Consider the following 18,498-nt stretch of genomic DNA (forward strand, 5'->3'; position numbering starts at 1 on the left):
GCCCATCAATTGGAGCAGCATGGCCATAGCATGTTGCAAAGATTTCCAAACATCTGTCTTCAGAAATGCTCCCTCAGGGGGCTGAAATCTTTTGAAAACAAAGTGGGCTCTCACTCATCACTTAAACATCACCTTTATCTTGAAGGGACAGATAAAGACTTCTTGTTTTGGTGAAACTTTCTCCAAGTAGCATCCTAATGACAGCTACTTGTCATCACAGACTAGATGAGAAAATGGTGAACACTCTGGGGAAAAAAGGGTAACTCATTTTCGAGCTTGACAACCCTCCTCGGTGTTTAGTCACTGAGGATCTGTGACCTCTGTGTGTAACATGTGCCATCTCAAAATCATTCCTTACCCCATTACACAACTGCAAAACAAAGATCTCCAGAAAGCCTGGTTTTGTCCCCAGTTTAACGTTGTTAGTGGCATCAGATAGCCTTTACTTGTATATATACTGTGTAGTGGTCACTGATAACCAATGTCCTTCCTTGGGGAAGCCTCATTCTTTCCTATCTTACTAATACCACAGCTGGTCATGTGATTTGTTGTTGTTAAAACAAAGTGAATTGCAGATGTGTTTGTCACTGACCAAAGGCTTTAAGGAGCCAGAGGCTTGGGTCCTGGGGAAAGACAGCATGGGCTAGCAGAATTCAAATATGAGATGTACTTACAAATAAATATTTGGTATGTTCTCACTCCACAAGTTTCTTCAGTGTTCATCTGAAATTCAGATTTACCTTAGTATTTTATATTTTGCTTAGCAAACAACCCTCATAAACATTGATACTTGGGAGTCATTTGCTTTCATTGCATATGGAATCTCACTTGCTTGGTATCCCAGCTGACGATGGCCCAAGGAAGGGCATGCATTGAGCAGATTTTTTTTTTAAAAGATACTCTGGTTCTTGCTGCAACTGGGAACTGCCTCTGGAGGTCACTATCCTAAGGTGTGGTCTACAGGCCAATGTGTTCTGGAACTTGCAATCCCATTAAAAATGTAGAGGTCTTAGACTAACCCAGAAATACTGATTTCAAAACTGATGGTGGTTTGAGAGTCTGCTCTTTAGCCAGTGATTATGGAACAAATTGAAGTTCTAGCTGGGCACAGTGGTCCAGCACTGGGAAGGCTGAGGCAAGAGGATCATGAGTTCCAGGCCAGCTTAGGTTGTATGAGGAGATCCTAATAAACATGAAAAAACAATGAACTTCTACTACCCTACATTAGCAGTATGACTTTTTAAAGGCTACCTGAGTAGTAGACCTGAGCACTCAGCTAGCTTTGCTTTTAGTGAGTATTGTATGCCTTTCAATGAATCAGTTCTGTTTGCCTTTCTGGACCATGCCACTTTCTTCAAAAAGGATCAAATGACTTCAGATCACCTCAAATCCCACTTCTAGCTCTGAGCACAGTCAAGAGTCAGAAAGCGCATGGCTTTCCAATGTTCACCAAGCAAATGAGTGAGGCACGGTACATGTGAGACCTAGGTCAGTGAGGGTCAGGGTAGTAAGAGGAGGACCACACTGCCAAACGTTACCCAAGTATCAAAACTCTCAGAGGTCAGCATCCTCTACTAGAGCAGATGCAGAGCAACGCTGAGTGTACTGACTTCAACTCTGCAGCAGCCTACCCATGCCCACCTCTCATACAGTTCTTACTAGAAAAGTTTCGTAAAGGACTTCTCATTTGGTTTCAAAAAATACTGGACAAGCATGAGTCAGTTCATGAAGGTGGCACTTCTTCTGTCTACGAGAGCATCCTGCAGGCATTGGTGCCATCAAGGCAATGGACCTCTGATTTGAAAGAGTCTAGGAACCAGAGGGTTACTACAGAGCAAGGCCTATTTTGATGGTGGAGGCCTGTAGAGGCCACTGAAAAAGCCACAGAGAAACTCAAGCACCCAGAGTCTAGACTGAAGGAAGAAGGGCCAAGGGAGAGCAATCCTGAGAACCACCCTAGGCCAGTCTGTGGTTGGAGCATAACAACACTGAGGACTGAAGGTCACTGTCCTGAGATGTGAGTCTTGAAATAGTAGCAGGTATCAGGATAGAAAGGTTAACTTCCAAAATAAATCAATAAACCACCAGTCTTCAAAAAAAGAAAAGAAATAAAAAAAGAAAACCCAAAAAGCTTACTTCCAAAATAATTTAGTATTGTCTTTGCTACAGGACTTCTCTGGGCCTTTAGTAGTAAATGAATGCTGTGACTATCTAAGAGAGGGTTCCAGTATGCAGTAGCAAATTTATTATAATATTCCAATAGTGTCTCATGTTCAACGGGGGTCTGGAGAGATGGTTCACTGGTTAAGAACACTTGTTGCTCTTACAGTGGACTCAGGTTCAGTTCTCAGCTCCCACATGGCTGCTCACAGACATCTGTACCTCCAGTTCCAGGGGATCCAGTACCCACTTCTGTCAGGCATGCACATGGTGCACATACATGTATGCAGGTAAAACACTCATGTATATAAAAATAAAATAAATCTAAAAAAATTTAAAGAAAACCTAGTGTTTAATGGGATACATTTGGAGGGATATAAATTTGTTTTTTCAGAACAGAATAAAAAATACTGAGTGTTGAAAATAACTAAAACAATTTTTTTTTTTAAACTTTTGAGGCTTAGTCTCACTGTGTATCCCTGGTCAACCCAGAATTCACTACATATCCGAGGCTGACCTCAAACTCAGAGATCTGCCTGCCTCTGTCTCCAGAGTGCTGGGATTGAAAGCATATTTCACCACATCCATCAATTTCTCTGAGGGCATCCTGAATGCAATCTGAGAAGGTCTGGTTATAAACCCTTTTGGAATGGTACAAACTGTGTATCAGTATGAATGTCAATAGCTCATGACATTGGCGCTGCACTATGGAGGAACACTTTATTAAACATTTTTAGCCTGGATTTTAAGTATTAACGTAATTTTGAGTTAACATTATTTTTTGTTTCCAACATTTTGAAAAGCATTTTAAAAGCCTGACAGCCCTAGTCAGTTTTTCCTACGTTGCCTAAGGGCTGAAAGAGCTCTGTCGGCAGGTGCAGCGCTTGCTGTTGGTGAAACAGGTGATCTCAGGCACCTGCCTTTGGGCTCGCCACATTGAGAGGCAGATATAAACATCGTTTTTCTGTAACAGGACAAGTACAGGCTAAAGAAGTATCAGAGCAAGGGACCAAAAAGAGTGTGTGTATGTGTGTGTGTGTGTGTGTGTGTGTGTGTGTGTGTGTGTGTGTAGAGAGAGAGAGAGAGAGAGAGAGAGAGAGAGAGAGAGAGAGAGAGAGAGCGAGCGCATGGGGAGTGTTAGGGAGGACTTAGATGTATACTGAGATTAATCTAGAAGGTGAACAGGAATAAACTAGGTAACTTGGGAAAACGTATTCTAAGTAGAAGAAAAGCACCAATAACTTGGAGCTTTGGAGCAAGCTGTTGGTGTGGCACATTGTAAGTTAGTCATCCATTCAGCATGTGTGTCCTAAGCAGAGAGGGCATCAGGCACTGAGACAGGAAACAGAGAGTCTTAAGCCAACACAACTGTCCAGGGAGGCATGGGTGATAGACAACATCCTGAGGGGACACACGTCATGCTAAGTCTGGCACGGTACAAACAAAAGCATAAGTTCATGTCTTAACATTTGAATTATGGGAGGAATCATCTGTTTTCTCACAACATTGGATTTCAATCAGTTACATTAGAGGCAATGATAATAACTTTTAAAAGCCTATAGCATGTGTTTGATTATGGGAAATAAAAAAAAAAGAAAAAGAAAAAGCTCTTGGAGCTAGAGGAATGTATAAACTTTATGTAACCCAGATGTGCCTGGTTTCGCTAGGCCTCGGGGATCACTCTCCTCTCCCAAGTAAATTAGTCCCTGCCTGTGTGTGGCTTCCAGAGACCCAGCCCAGGGCCTGGGAGGCCTGATTGCCTTTGCTGAGCTCTGAGCTCCCATGATCCCCTTGTTATTATCAGCTTCTTTTTCTGTATAACAAGTTCTCAGTTCCACTTCATTCATCTCTGCCCTTTGCAGGTTATTACCAGCACATTTTCCTACTAAGCATCAAAAAGGGTCCAAATGTTTACTTCTTGAGAGAAAATGTGCAATATTGGAGTCCTGAGGAAAAAATTACCACCTCAGTAAATCCTTCCTCAATGACACAATATTTATACAATGACAAAACTGTAAGGTTGTCAGAACCTAACTTATATTTGTAAAGGGTTAATAAAATTAATTATAAAACAGCCAGAAAGAAAAAAAAATAGGAAAACTTCAAAGAATAAATGTGGAATTGTTTCTTCTTACATTCATTTAGAGACACAGAAACAGATGTATTTTTAAACTTGGAATCATATTACTTTTAAAATATTTGATTATCATTTAACATATTACAGGGTGCAATTTAGATGTTTTTAAAATATTCTTGGAAAACGAGTTAATAGATGTATAAGGTTTATCATGCACCCAAAGTAAGCTTAATCTTTTTGTATTAGATACTTAAGTTTTATTCAAATCTTATATTATTATTGCATATATGCCTGTGTGTTCATGCCACTGGACATGTGATGGGCAGTGGGGAGCCTTCCAGAGTCAACTTTCTCCTTCTAACATGGGTTCCAGGGATGAGATGGAACTTGGGTCATCAGGTTTGGTTGGCAGGCAGAGGCTTTTATCTGCTGAACTTGCCAGCCCTTGTAATGCAATAAGCAACAAATTATTGCAACAACAGTAACTGGATGTAAAATACAAAGTAGTTTTTAGAAACCATAAGACATGCTTTAAAGTAAATGTCTGCAAAACATATATCAAAACGCTAATTCATAAAAAAAAATTGTTTAACTTGAAAACAATTTGCAGACTGCACCAGATTGCTACAAGGACTCCTAAAGATGCACTAACTGGGTTCTCCGAGCCTAATGAACAATTATAACCTTGCATAACCAAATAACTGCAAAGACCAAAACATTAAACCCAAAATAAAAAAATAAATGAAATAAAGTCACGTAATACCTCAGGGCTGGAGAGATGTCCTAGCAATTAGGAGCACTTTCTCCTCTTGCAGGGGACCCCCTGTTCAGTACTTAGCACCCACATCCAGCAATTCCTAACTGCCTGTTAACGCCTGTTCTTTGAGATCTGATGCCCTCTTCTGGCTTCTGTGAGCACTGCATGCACTCAATGGGCATTTGTATGCACAGGCCAAAAAACAAACAAACAAAAAACAAAAAACTCACGCACATAAAATTTTTTTTTTCAAAACCTTAATACCTTTTATCTCAAAAAATGTATATCTTATAGGGAATGTGGCAGGGTTTGTCTAATATTAGGTGCAGGTTGGAAATGTAATTCAGAGTGCTTGCCTAGCCTACACAAAGGCCTGGGTTCCATCCCCCAGGCTGGAATAAATGCCAGCATTTGGGAGCTGGAGGCAGGAGAACACGAAGTTCAAAGTCACCGTCCGCTACACCGCGAGTTCAAGACCAGCCAGGGCTGCATGGGACGCTGCCTAGAAAACTATTCAACAGGCTGATTACTTTTCTCGCCTTGCTGTTCAGAGCACTGGAGCAGCTTCCGGGAGAAATGCAGGCTCTGATCTGAAGGTGCTGAGACCCACAGGTGGTCCCTGCGCGTGTGGAACCCGGAGAAGCCCTGAGAGCACGGGCCGTCGGTGACGCCATCGGCTTTGATTACGCGGAGCCCTTCCGCAGCACGCCCCTCCCTGACCAACCCGACTCTGACTCAAGTCCTAATATCTGTTTGCCAACAAAGACCAGTCGCGAGCTAGGGGGAGGAGCCCGGGCGTCGGATATCGCGAGAAGTGGCAGCCTGAGTGGTGTGACAGGCGCCGGCGCGCTGCAGCTCCTGAGCCGCCGCGAGGGAGGAGCTAAGCCGGCGGACGGGCTCTACCTTTTTGGGGGGAGGGTAAATCTCGCGAGATTTGATCGCGTCTCCTCGAGCCCTTCCTGTCGGCCGCCGGAAGTGCGAGCTGCTGAGCGTCCGAGTCTCTGGCTCTGCGGTTCTGCTGGGACTCTGGGCCCGCGTTCCTGTCGCCGACTCCTGGGCTCGCGCGTCTGGTCGTCTCCCCCGGAGCGGAAGTGATGGGGGACCCCAAGGAAGCAGGAGCCGAGGCTTCGCCTCCCCGGGCGGCCGCCCGAGGAGGGCTCAGCCTCCTGTCACAGGCGGAGTCCGAGGAACCTGCACAGGTGAGTCTCCGGCGGGCCATGACCTGCCGGGACTCCGGGGTTTGCGGGCCCGCCGGGCCTGGAAGGGCAATCGTGAAGCTTCTGGAGCTTTCTTCCACGCCTCCGTGATAGCTCTAGTACAGAGGGAGTCACCGGTGTGATTGTCGTCGGGTGTGCAGGTGTTTGCATGCAAGACATTCAATGCAAAGCACACCTGGTTCCCCACTCGTGGGTAATCGATGGGTGGAATTGGTTACCGAATGGGCCACAGCCCTCCGAAGGCGGGGGAAAGAGGACAGTACCAGGGAGGGCATCACCGAAGTCTTAACTGATTCTTAAAAGGAGCAAAGCGTTTGTCCAGCCTAAAAGGGCTCTAGAAGTAGGTGAGAATAGTGAGTCCAGACTCTGAGCAGGCTCGGGAGTGTGCGGTGAAGGCTATGAAGCTGATCTAAAATGATATTATCGTGAGCCTACAGATCAATGCTGTGTGTTTTATAAAATAAACACGACCCAGTATCTCACTACAGATGACTTTGTAATTGACGTATGCTAAATTGAAATATTCTATTAAAACTATATACAGGTCTTGCTTGTTTTGCATGCAGTTAACAGGACACAATTGAGCGCACTTGGGTTCTGATGCTTCATTTTATATGACTCAACATACTTGGTAGTCATGGCTGGTGTGGAACTGGTCATGAGACCAGTGAGGCTGGCATTAGACCTTGCAGTGACCTTTCTGGGTCTGCCTCCAAGCATAGGTGTGCAACTGCTATGCCCAGTGTTTTAAAAAGCAGTTTGGTTGGCCTTTATCCACATCTTAATTTTCTTAAATTTAATGGCGAACAGCTAGGTGAGCATAATTTAAGCTTGAGATTATTAAGTATTACAGCTGACAGGAAGCCTAGGCTCCTTGTGAACCCTGGTTTGGTGGATTCTTGCTTTATTTTTATGAAGGTGAGATTGTCATTCCTAGCAGTATTCATTAAAGCTTCATTCCTTATGTTAATTAGGGATCAGCTTTATTTCTTGGAGGCAATGAAGTAAAGAGCCGAGCTGTGGTGAAATATTCTTCTGCCCCTCCTCGAACAGCGTTTGCACGCCTCGAAGAAAAAACAGACTTGAAACTCCCACCTGCCAACTGGTTACGAGAGAGTGCCAAACTGGGGCCGGCAGGAACTACCATTCTTGGCAATAGTAAGAAAAGCAAGCCATTTTCAAGGTAAATTTGATTCGCTGTCATTTCTTTCCCTCTCTTTCAACCCCCACTTAAAACTGCTTTCCAGTTCAATTTGAGAAGCACAGTAACTCGCTCAGATATTTTTAATAAAAAATTATAGCTGTCATTCAAATCCATGTTACAATAAGAAAATACCAGAGTTATATGCATTCTTCAAGTCTGCTTTATGTTGTTTTAGCAAACATGAATATTGACTGCTAATAAGCTGTTTTAGCCCTTTGTATATGCTTTGAATATGTGCAAATAGGGTGGTTTGTGAGGAGCAAGACCTAAGCCACTACTTAGCTTGCCTTTTGTAGTTTTTATTAAATGGTGATGTAGTATTTGAAAAAGCATGAGGTTACATGCTGGGTAACCTACCCTTGACCCACAGTGGACATTCTACTGATCGTATGTAAAGTTGAGAGTATCTTTTGGTCTTAGCTAGTGTCCATATTCTTGTAGACCATTTACTGTGTGTTCCTTTTCTCCCCTTGAATGATTGGACTTAACATTTTTCATATAACTTACATAGCAAGAACCACAAACATACCCTATGAGCTACTAGTTGGGGATTTAGCTCAGTGGTAGAGCGCTTGCCTAGCAAGCACAAGGCCCTGGGTTCGATCCCCAGCTCAAAAAAAAAAAAAAAAGAAATTATCCTGATGCCTCAAAGGGTAAAAGCCATGTTCACAAGTTGTTTATTTGTAGCATTTTTGATACTATGAAAATCATACAGACATATGCAGTAAGCAGCCCTAGGTAAGCGTCCTGACTCTGTCACTTACTAGTGGGGAAATAGTGACATCAGCTGCTTTTCAAGCATGTAGATTACATAGTCATGTACTGACTTGGAATGAGTTGGGTACTCACCAGTTTTTCATTTTCTCTTTATGAGTGAATTGATTTCGGGTACAGTTTTTCCTTTTATTGGTATTATATACTCCTAGAAGCACAAAATCATAATGTATATTTTTTACTTTGTTTTTCTTCTCCACATGTAAAAAGAATAAAGTCTTGAACTATTTTACATTGGAAAGGTTTAGGGCATATGGTAATACTAATTGCTTTTCACAGTTCTTACTTTCTGTTTGATGAAGTCAGAGGTGTGTTTATAAGGTGTGCCTTATTTTATGTACAACTAAGAAGGAAGAGCTAGGCTGCTGGATGGCAGTATGCACCTTGATTGCCAAGTGTGAGATGTAGCTGTGCATGTTCTCAAAGCAGTACAACTCGATACTCGGTTCAGCTTTCAGCCTGTGCCTCTTCCTTCCATAGTTTTGGCATGGCGTATGACTTCATTGACTCAGTGGGAAATGATGTGGATGTCGTCTCTGACTCAGAAGTGAGTGTTGTTATACAGTGTGACTTGGGGATATGCAGTGCTAGGTGGCTCAGGGTGAGGGTGTTAAACCATGTTTTTTGTTTGTTTTGTTTTTGTTTTTGTTTTTTTTTTACAGTCTTGCTATCAGCAGTTCAGTAAGGCAAAGTTAACTGATTATTAATGCCTATGTTTGTTTTTAAAATACTAACTTTCTATCTCCTTCCTTTAAAGAAGACAGAAATTCCAAAAACAGTGGCAATGATAAAAATATGAATACTGTTGGTTGTATTTTAATAATAATGATTGAAACATACCGTATCTGGAGTTATTCTTCATATACTACCAATTGAGAATTGAAAGTGATATTCTAATAGCTATTAATCCTAACTAGTAGCTCTTTTTCTGTTGGCCAGTATAACTGTATGACCACATGCCTCCACTCACTCCTATAAAAAGGAATTCTGGGGGTTGGGGATTTAGCTCAGTGGTAGAGTGCTTGCCTAGCAAGCACAAGGCCCTGGGTTCGGTCCTCAGCTCTGGGGAAAAAAAAAAAAAAAGGAATTCTGCTTTAAAATAAGTGTTGGATTGTCATTTACACTGACAGTGGTTTATAAAGATTTGTCTTCCATATGATTGTAATTCTTGCATAGTCTAGTTTGTGTAACCTTGAGGAAATGAGGCTTATCTTAAGTTTCAAATTGAATGAAGTTAAAATCCAAAAGATTCTGGGTCATAGTAAAAGGGCCTTTCTAAACTTCTTTTTAAGAACATAAAAAAGCTCCTGAAGATTCCCTACAGCAAGTCCCACGTAAGCATGGCTGTCCACCGCATTGGAAGGACGCTCTTATTAGATGAGCTGGATATTCAAGAACTCTTTATGAGGTCATCTCAGGTAATTTATGCAAAAATTATTTAGAATTATAGCTCAGGAGCACTGAAAGTATGAACTTCTTGTAAAGAAATGCCAAGGTAGGGCTAAGAGCACTTACTGAATAAATTCTCAGAATTTGTATGAAAAGCTGAGCATAATTATGCAGTTATGTAACCCCATTACTGTGGGAAACTCGAGATGGGATTGCTGGGGCTTGCTAGCTGGGCGGTGACGGGTGGGGAATGACAAAATCAAGCTTGGTGTACAGTGAAGAATAAGGCAGATAATGATGAGGCAGGACACCTGACAACCTCATTTGACTTCTGTACCAGGCCTGCATGCATGTGCATCAAACACATTCACATGCCTATGTACATACTCATGCATACCCAGTTTTTTAAAATGCCAAATTAGAATTGTAGCTGACTACTTCAGCAATAAAGAAAAGAAAGGTTTCATTAAAGATTTAAAAACAGCGACAGGTGGGAGAGGGGCACACATCTTTAATCCCAGCACTCTGGAGGCAGAGGAAGGCGGATCTCTGTGAGTTTGAGGCCAACCTGAGCTACAGAGAGAGTTTCAGGACAGCCAGAGTTAAACAGTGAAACCCTATCTCGAAGGGAAAAAAAAGATTTAAAAACGGCAAAAAGCTTTAATAAAGAAAAAACAGTTGGATATGATGGCCCACGCCTTTAATCCCAGGGCTGAGGACGCAAAGGCAGGTAGGGATCTCTGAGTTCAAGGCCAGCCTGGTCTCTGTAGAGTTGCAAGAAAGCTGGGGCTAGTTAGACTCTGTCTTTAAAAAGAAAGGGAGGGAAGGAAAGAAAAGAACAGAGAAGAAGTTGGAGATTTAGCTCAGTGGTAGAGTGCTTGCCTAGCAAGCACAAGGCCCTGGGTTCGATTCTCAGCTCCACACAAAAAAAAAAAAAAACCAGAGAAGATTTTTCAGAAAATTATTACTTTTAGGTGCCTGTACACATCTGTGGACCACATGCATGCCTGTACCTAGGGAGGCCAGGAGAAAGGTGTCTGATCCTTTGTAACTGGAGTTACAGGTGTTTGTGAGCCACCATGTAGGTGCTAGGAATCCAACCCAGGTCCTTTGGAAAATTAGTCTGTGCTCTTAACCATTGAGCCATCTCTCCAGCACCCTCTTTTATTCATCTTTAAAACCACGAAGGAAAAAAAAATAGGAAAAGGATGATGCCAATAAAAAAAAAGTTAAGTCTGTGAAATTAAAGAAACTAATTGAATTTTTAAAAAATCTTTTAAAGTCTATTATAGGCATACTCTGGAAACATGGCTGTCAAAAATGTAAACAATGCTAACGAGCTATTCCTATAAATATAACCAATTATATTAACCGATTTCTAGCTTCTCAAGCTGTTGGTAACAGATGTTTCCCCCCAGGTGTTGGGGAAAGTTTTTGCTGCTTAAGGCCTACTTTCATGTTTGCACTTATTTTCATGAACTGGTGACAAGTAGTTGATGGTCTACCAGTTTATAGTACCTTTTAAAGAATATTCTTACACAGTGTTGTTTTGTTTGAACTTAGGGCTTTACGCATGCTAGACAAGTGCTTGCTATGAACACCTCCCTCCCTAGATAGGGTCTTGCTGATTGCCCAGGCTGGCTCCAACTCACTGTGTAGTACATGCATGTCTTAAACTTGCAGTTCACCTGCTTCGGCCTCCCAAGTAGCTGGGATGACAGGCCTGCCCCCAATCCTAGCTTCTCCAGTGCTTCGATAAAGAAAAGTAAGTTACAGGTGATAAAAGTGACGCTAAAGGTAGTCTTCCCTTAGAAAAGAACACAGTGGGGTGTGTGTGGGTGTGTGTGTGTGTGTGTGTGTGTGTGTGTGTGTGTGTGTGTGTATGTATGTATGTGTGTATGTGTAGAGTGAGAGACAGCTCTTGCTCCTTAGTTGATTGTTGAGATATACACGCATACTTGGAATAATATATAAAAGTAGGGCTGCTTCAGACAGCTAAGAAGGTACTACAGGAAAGGATTTCCTTTCCAGGCCTGGTTTAAAAGAGAAAAATGTGAGCTTAGAAGAGATGTGAATTGGGTGTAGGAAGATTGAAGTGTTTTATAAGTGCATGCTTATGAAACAGTATTCAGAAATTAAACATTAAAGAATATCTCCTTATAAATGAGAGTATTGGATGAGTATTGGTAAGTGTTTTATCACAGTGACGGAATACTCGAGAATCAACATTAAGGAGATGAGGTTTATCTGTGGGTTCAGAACTTCCATGGTACCACAGCATGCTTTGAGCCTGGTGTGAGAGTCTGCTTTCCTCGTGGTGGCCAAGAAGCAAAGAGAGAAGGAAGGGGCCAGGGTTTCAGTATCCCCTTTAAGGCTACACCTCCAGTGACCTAACTTCCTTCTACTAAGCTCTCCCTCTTAAGAGGTCCCAGGAGCACCACTATCTGTGTGCTGAGCCTTTAACACACTGTGTTCCACATCTATTATGTGTGCATATTGTTCAGTAATGTCTCATGTTATTCAGACTGGTGATTGGACGTGGTTGAAAGAGTTTTATCAAAGACTGATTGACCAGAAGTGGCAGAGGAAGAAGAAAAGTAAAGAGCACTGGTATCAGAAGGCTATTCTTTCCAAGTTCTTATACTACAGGTACTTGACCACTATTTATTTTTATCTTAAGAAAAAGTGAGATTCTGGCCTAAAATTTACTAAGTTTGAAGAGAGTGAAACTAGCAATTCAGGTTTTGCTTCTGTGGTTCTGTTAACATTTATCTTACTGTATTTCTTATAGGCAGGATGTATGCTTGGTTATAGACTCTAGTGCACACAGATGGGTAGACTGTAACATAAATGTGATGACTTTTCCTCCATTTCTGATCTGACCAGCATTAATGGTGATGGAGCCGCCCAGCCTGTCCCATCTCCTGCAGAACAGCAAGAGTCATCTAGTTCTGATCAAACACATGATTCTGAAGGGGCTTCCTGGCCTGCTCCTTTTGAAATGCCTTCTTCAGTGTCTGAAGACCCCAGTGCTTCCAGTCAGGTTTGTCAGTCCTTGGATGATGATTCTGTGAATGAACTCACTTAGGAAAACAGAACCTTACTGAAATAACAGGTGGTAACTAAGGGTGAGGAGTATTTCATCAACTTCATCTCACAATTAGGAAAAAAAAAGTGATTTTAGTTTCCTACGATAGACTTTAAAGGAGTTAACATGAGTGGTTAGATAAATTTTGTTTATTAAATAACCCAAAATATTTTAAAGTAGCCAGCTGATTTCTTTCTCTTAAAATTGAGTACTGTTGAATATAACAGTAAAGTATATTTCTAACTCTAGATGTGTAATAATTACCTCTTGTGTTTAGACAGTAGGTGTGCCTGTAATTTAGATTGATTGTTTAGCCTAAAATGAAATTCCTGACATAGGCCCCACATTAATATTATGTGAAGATTTTAGAAAGGAAGACAGAATAGACTGTTGTTCATGTCTTTGATTTCTTATTTACTTACTCATTTTTGAGATTTTTATCTTATGTATATGAGTGTTTGCCTGCCTGCATATCTGAGCACCATGTGTGTGCCTGGTACCCATAGACCACAAGAGGGTGTTGGATCCCCTGGAACTGGAGTTACTGACAGTTGTGAGCTGCCATGTTTGTCCTGGGAATTGAACCAGGGTCCTCTGGAAGAGCAGCCAGTGTTCTAAACCATCCTCCAGCCCCTAGTTATTTATTTTTAACTTAACTGAGTGTACTGTAGGATGAAATAACACTATAAAACAATTGTGGCATTTCTATTTTTAGGAAAATACACTAAGTCCAAAGAAATAAAAGTAGACTTTTAACTTGGTAAATCATATTTTTTCGTCTTGCTGTGTATTTTCATGCATTGAACATGATTCAACCAAATTGGTTCAGTCTTTACACATGATAAAGCTATAAAAAAAATCACACTTAGCTTGATTTTATAAAAAATTAACTAACTTGATTTTGGTTGTAGGGGTTTTAAAGTAGAGAAGACATTCCATAATAGTACATAAATGAGTTAGAGGGTTTTTTGTTCTTGTTTTGTTTTTTTTTTCCAAAGAGAAAGTATAAAGGGAAGGAGGTACTTCATGTGCAAGTCACTTGGTGGTTACATCAAGGAGTAGGGGCATATCATTCTGTATTTATTACTTTGCATGTTTTATTACATGTGTGGTTATATGTAACCAAAGGATTTTTTAAAACTCATTTTACAGTGGCTTAAACAATGGCTTGGTAGGTTATGTACACTCTGCTGTCATGGATGATCTGAGTTCCTTTTCTAGCACCCACACTGGGCATCTCACAACTATTTTAACTCCAGCTCCAGGGGAACCATTGTCCTCATCTGGCCTTGAGGGGTACTTGCACTCACATGTACATTCCCCAGTAGATATCCACATAATTCAATAGAATAAGTTAGCCTAGTGACACCTGCCTAATGGCTGAAAAACTGGACAATGCTGTGTTCACCCAACACCTAGGTGTTTTCCTAAATGTATTCCAGACTCTGAAAAACAAAAGCACTGGTTGTAGCGGCACAAACCTTGAATCCCAGCACTCAGGGCAGACGGGGCTACAAAGAAAGACCCTGTCGCAAAAAAAGAAAGAAAAAGTTTTAATATTAAATAATGGAGAACATTGGATTATTCAGAGAGGGGGGTAGATTTTTCTATTGTAATACCATTTAAAACATTTGGGTTTTGATTTTTTTTTTTTTTTTTTTTTTAGGACAGTGATGGGAATGATGTTCAATAGACATTAATTTTCAAAAGCAAGTGTATGGCAGGCAGCAGGTTTTCACACTAAAGAAAACGTTTTTTCTGGGTATTCAGGGTTTAGGATTCTGTGAAACTGACATAGGACAGGCTCAGCTGGAGACTATGGTGTGAAGAGTGTTTTAAACTATTGCTAGGTATTTCAGTTCAGTAGAGATGTGCTAGGCTGCCAGAGAGGTAATCAGACTTAACAAAAACCAAAAAATGAAAACTGAATTCTTGAGAGAGCTTTAATCCATCTCATTTAAGATATGAATATAATTAGCTTGCAGTACCTATGGGAAATCAGAGCTAAAGTGAGCCACACACTCCATGAGTGATGAACTGTGCATTCATTGTACTGGCTAATTCACGCAGGTAGATTGGGGTGGGTGTTCTGGTGTGTGGGTGATACTCTGTAAGTGTAGGTCAATTTTAAGAAGTGTTGGCAGCACAGTCACTCCTTATCTTGCACTTTCCACAGGGCAGGGAGCCTCTTGAGCCCTCATGCATAGTGGGGCATGTGGCCTCAGCACCCAAAGAGCAAAACCTTACTACTTTGTTCAATGACGGGGAGAACAGTCAGGTATGCTTTCCACGTGCCCACCTGAGACAACTAGTCCCCAGTCCACTTCATCACTTGAAAACTAGTCTCAGTTGGAACTGATAGGAAATAACTCCACTTGGTCCTTAGAATTGCTTTGTAAACATCTCTCTGCTTACAGCTCTTGGGAACTGACCTCTTCTCCTTTCCTGGTGTTTCTTTGGATCATGGGGGAAAACTGTGAATCTCTTGTTATTATAATCTTTCCTTTATTTTAAATTAAAGGGTCTTAAAAATGATTTTGTCCGGAATATTCTGTGGACTTTTGAAGATATCCATATGCTGGTTGGTTCTAACATGCCTATATTTGGTGGTGGCAGATACCCAGCAGTTAGCTTACGTCTCAGGTAAACCACCGTATGCCCCTTGTGCTTTTCTTTAAACAAGTGTCCTTTAACATGAATGTCCCATTCGCTCTCCTCTGACTGTTGGGTTGGCCGCCTCTTTCTCATTTTTTTTCCCCACTTCTTCCTCCTGCCAATGAAAATTGCCACATTACGAAAGGAAGCACTGTCAGCATCTGCTGACAGCCCCGTAAACAAATGTTCATTCTGATACTGATTCAAAGTCCAGGCCAGACATCTGTGGAAATGGCCTCATCTTACGTTTGAGTCTACAACTAGTCAAAATTCAAGAGTTTATTTAATTGCTTGAGGTGGTTAACCAATTTCCTATTAAGTAATCGTGAACATTTTCTTAATGGTTCCATGCACATTAACCAGCGTCAATTCTGACTCGGGTGTTATCATGTATGTGGTCAGTGTTTTCCTTGGGATGTGTGAGGAGCATGGAGGGAGCTCACAATCATATCATCATACTGCTTTCTATTTATACTAAGAACTTAGCAATGCATGTTAGAAGGTCGTTTTTGGAAGGATTTTAGACATAATGTAGCTGTGTGTCTAGATCTTCAGATCAGAAAGAATATGTATGGCAGTTTCCATCTAGAAAGAGTAGAGTAAGATGTTTAAATGGGAAAATACATCTAAGATGATTCATTATGGGGTGTTTTGATTAAGCCAGATAACATTAGAAAAGTGTATTTTCAGGGATAACAACAAACCAATTAATGTGTTGACTGGAATTGACTATTGGTTGGACAACTTGATCTGCAATGTACCAGAGCTTGTGATGTGCTTCCATGTAAATGGGATTGTACAGGTAAGATACAGAGTGACTAATCTCTCAAATGTAGATTGGTGCAGAGAGAACTTCAGCCCTAAGTGCTAAGGTGTGTCTTTGGCCAAGAAGATAGGTGTGAATAAACTGAAATTTCAATGTTTTCACAGTTAAGTTGGTAAGAGCAGAATTTTAGATGTTTCAGGAGTATCATTGCAAGTAATTTTGGGGAAGGTCATAAATACCGCTAAAGTCTATAATGTTAATATCAAGCACCTGTGATGATTAACTCAAAGTGAGTGTACAGTGGACATATTTCTTTGTTATGAAAACATCTTCTTGGTTTACACAAAGCTTTAGGAAAATGCCACAGTAATAATTGCATCTGGTGGATACTGTGCTTTCCATCATCATAGTCCAACCCAGTGTTCTATGTCAACATCACTTAAGGATTTTTAAACAGCTGTATATGTTTGGATGCCAGTGTTCTAGGATCTGTGAACCAGCTTTCTTCTCAGGAGGCTTTGTACACAATTCTAATTTGCAGTGTTGGTTGAGAGCCACTGTTAGACTGTGAACCTAAATTGACACCTGTAGTGAGGTGTTTGCAGCAGGTATAGAGGAGAAAGGGGGAGAGTATTAATGATGGGAGTGGAGGAAGAGTAGAGGGACTCTCAGGTCTAGGACAATGGTACAGGGACATTGCTTTGTTTCAGAATGAGGAAATCATAAAAGTGTGTAATGAGTATGTTTAAGATGCAATTGCTAGAGATGCTGGGGCTGGAGAAAAAGCTGGCACTTTATCTGAATAGATACTGATAGGATTCCTTACCAAGGACTCTATTAAAGCCATGCATTGGAGTTCCCACACACAAGTGAAATTGAGGGGGATATCTCAGTGTGAAGTGCTCGAGAGAGAGAGAACCATATTGACAACTGTAGATGAGTGTAAGAGGATGAGAGGCAACCTTGTTTGATGTTAGGAATATCTAGTCTTATATATACATTAGAAAATATGCTGAGAGATGTTTAGGGCACTCTGCACAGAACACAGACTGGAAAAATACAGAGGTACTTGAGAGGTAATAGTAGTTGGCTGGGTGTTAGTTCAGAATATTGGAGTACTTACCTAAGGTGTGAGGCTGTTAGCATTATCCCCAGTGGTGCAAGAAAACCCCTATTGTATATAGCATATTGTATATAGCATATTGTATATAGCATATTGTATATAGCATATTGTATATAGCAGTAGTAGTATCCGTACAGCCTTTCCTCCTCTTACCACTTCTGCCTGCTGTGCTCATCCCTGCAAAGGAAAATTCTGCAAGTCCAGGGAAAACATCTGGAGTAATGCTCTACTCTTGACCCACTGACACTTGGGTCTGAAGAAGCAAAGAAATATGTGTTTCTGTTTTGTTTGTTTGTTTTTTTAAAGTTTGCTATGTAAAGTCCACCTTCATTTACCTTCCTACTTGCAAGCAAGCCACCTTCTGTCTGTGCTGTGGTAGAAGAGAGTTGAGACGGTGCCTCGCGTGGGTCTGTAGATCAGGGGTCACTCCTAGAGAATGACACTAGTAACCCCTGTGGGCAAGGGGGACCCTCAGCTCCCTGCCATTTGAAACAGGAAAAGATTGAAAACATCAGTTGAAATTATATACCGCATAGGTTTCTACCCAGGACTTATGTATTTGTTTTTAATAATAGCTACTCTGTCAGGTTTTTCTAAACTGCCTTTGATTTGTGCTTTACAGAAATATGAAATGATAAAGACAGAAGAAATTCCCAATTTGGAAAACTCTAATTTTTCTACTAAAGTCATAAAAGACATTGCACAAAATATTTTGTCATTTCTAAAATCAAATTGTACCAAAGAAGGGCATACCTACTGGCTATTTAAAGGTAAGTTAATGCTTGCTTGAGTGGACAGTAGTGATTTGGGTAAGGGCTGTAACATGAGGTGGATTGTTTCCCTTTTCAGCCAGTGGCAGTGATATTGTGAAGCTCTATGACCTCACGACTCTCTGTGAAGAAACTGAAGACAAGTACCAGAACCCGTTCACAATGCCAGTGGCCATCCTCTTATATAAGTGAGTGAGTGAAGAACGGAGACACCAGCATAATGTGACACTTGGGAAGCTGAGGGAGTTCAAGGCCCACCTGGGCTGTGTAGCAGGACACTGTCTGAAAACAAAAGTTGAAGATAAGGAAGTAGTCCCACTAGCCAGGCCAAAGCTTTTAAATACTTTTAAAGGTTTATAGAGTGCAAAACATACACATCTTAGTGTGGGGCTGGCTTGGGGTTGGAGTGTGTAGGACAAAGAAATACAGGCACATTATACACATTATGTTCAGTGCTGCTGTGAAAGCTTGGTGGCGGCAGGTGGTCAGGAGGCAGCATTGGATGCTTCTTTGTGTCA

General features: G+C 41.2%; 1 protein-coding gene across 2 annotated transcripts in view; it reads left to right on the forward strand.

Moving 5' to 3' along the window:
- The first annotated feature begins 5,966 nt into the window (after positions 1 to 5,966).
- Positions 5,967 to 18,498, forward strand: part of Edrf1 (erythroid differentiation regulatory factor 1) — a 34,682-nt gene continuing 22,150 nt past the window's right edge. The window contains exons 1-11 of one of the 2 annotated variants that reach the window (XM_036196610.1): positions 5,967 to 6,193; positions 7,186 to 7,394; positions 8,670 to 8,736; positions 9,482 to 9,607; positions 12,103 to 12,227; positions 12,465 to 12,621; positions 14,843 to 14,944; positions 15,188 to 15,309; positions 16,012 to 16,123; positions 17,833 to 17,980; positions 18,060 to 18,168. In XM_036196610.1, coding sequence (XP_036052503.1) covers positions 6,089 to 6,193; positions 7,186 to 7,394; positions 8,670 to 8,736; positions 9,482 to 9,607; positions 12,103 to 12,227; positions 12,465 to 12,621; positions 14,843 to 14,944; positions 15,188 to 15,309; positions 16,012 to 16,123; positions 17,833 to 17,980; positions 18,060 to 18,168 — 1,382 coding nt within the window. In that variant the 5' untranslated portion in view covers positions 5,967 to 6,088. The remainder of the gene's footprint in view (positions 6,194 to 7,185; positions 7,395 to 8,669; positions 8,737 to 9,481; positions 9,608 to 12,102; positions 12,228 to 12,464; positions 12,622 to 14,842; positions 14,945 to 15,187; positions 15,310 to 16,011; positions 16,124 to 17,832; positions 17,981 to 18,059; positions 18,169 to 18,498) is intronic. The other variant, XM_036196617.1, reaches the window with a different exon arrangement.

Source organism: Onychomys torridus, chromosome 1, assembly GCF_903995425.1.
Source record: "Onychomys torridus chromosome 1, mOncTor1.1, whole genome shotgun sequence".
Taxonomy (NCBI): Eukaryota; Metazoa; Chordata; class Mammalia; order Rodentia; family Cricetidae; genus Onychomys; species Onychomys torridus.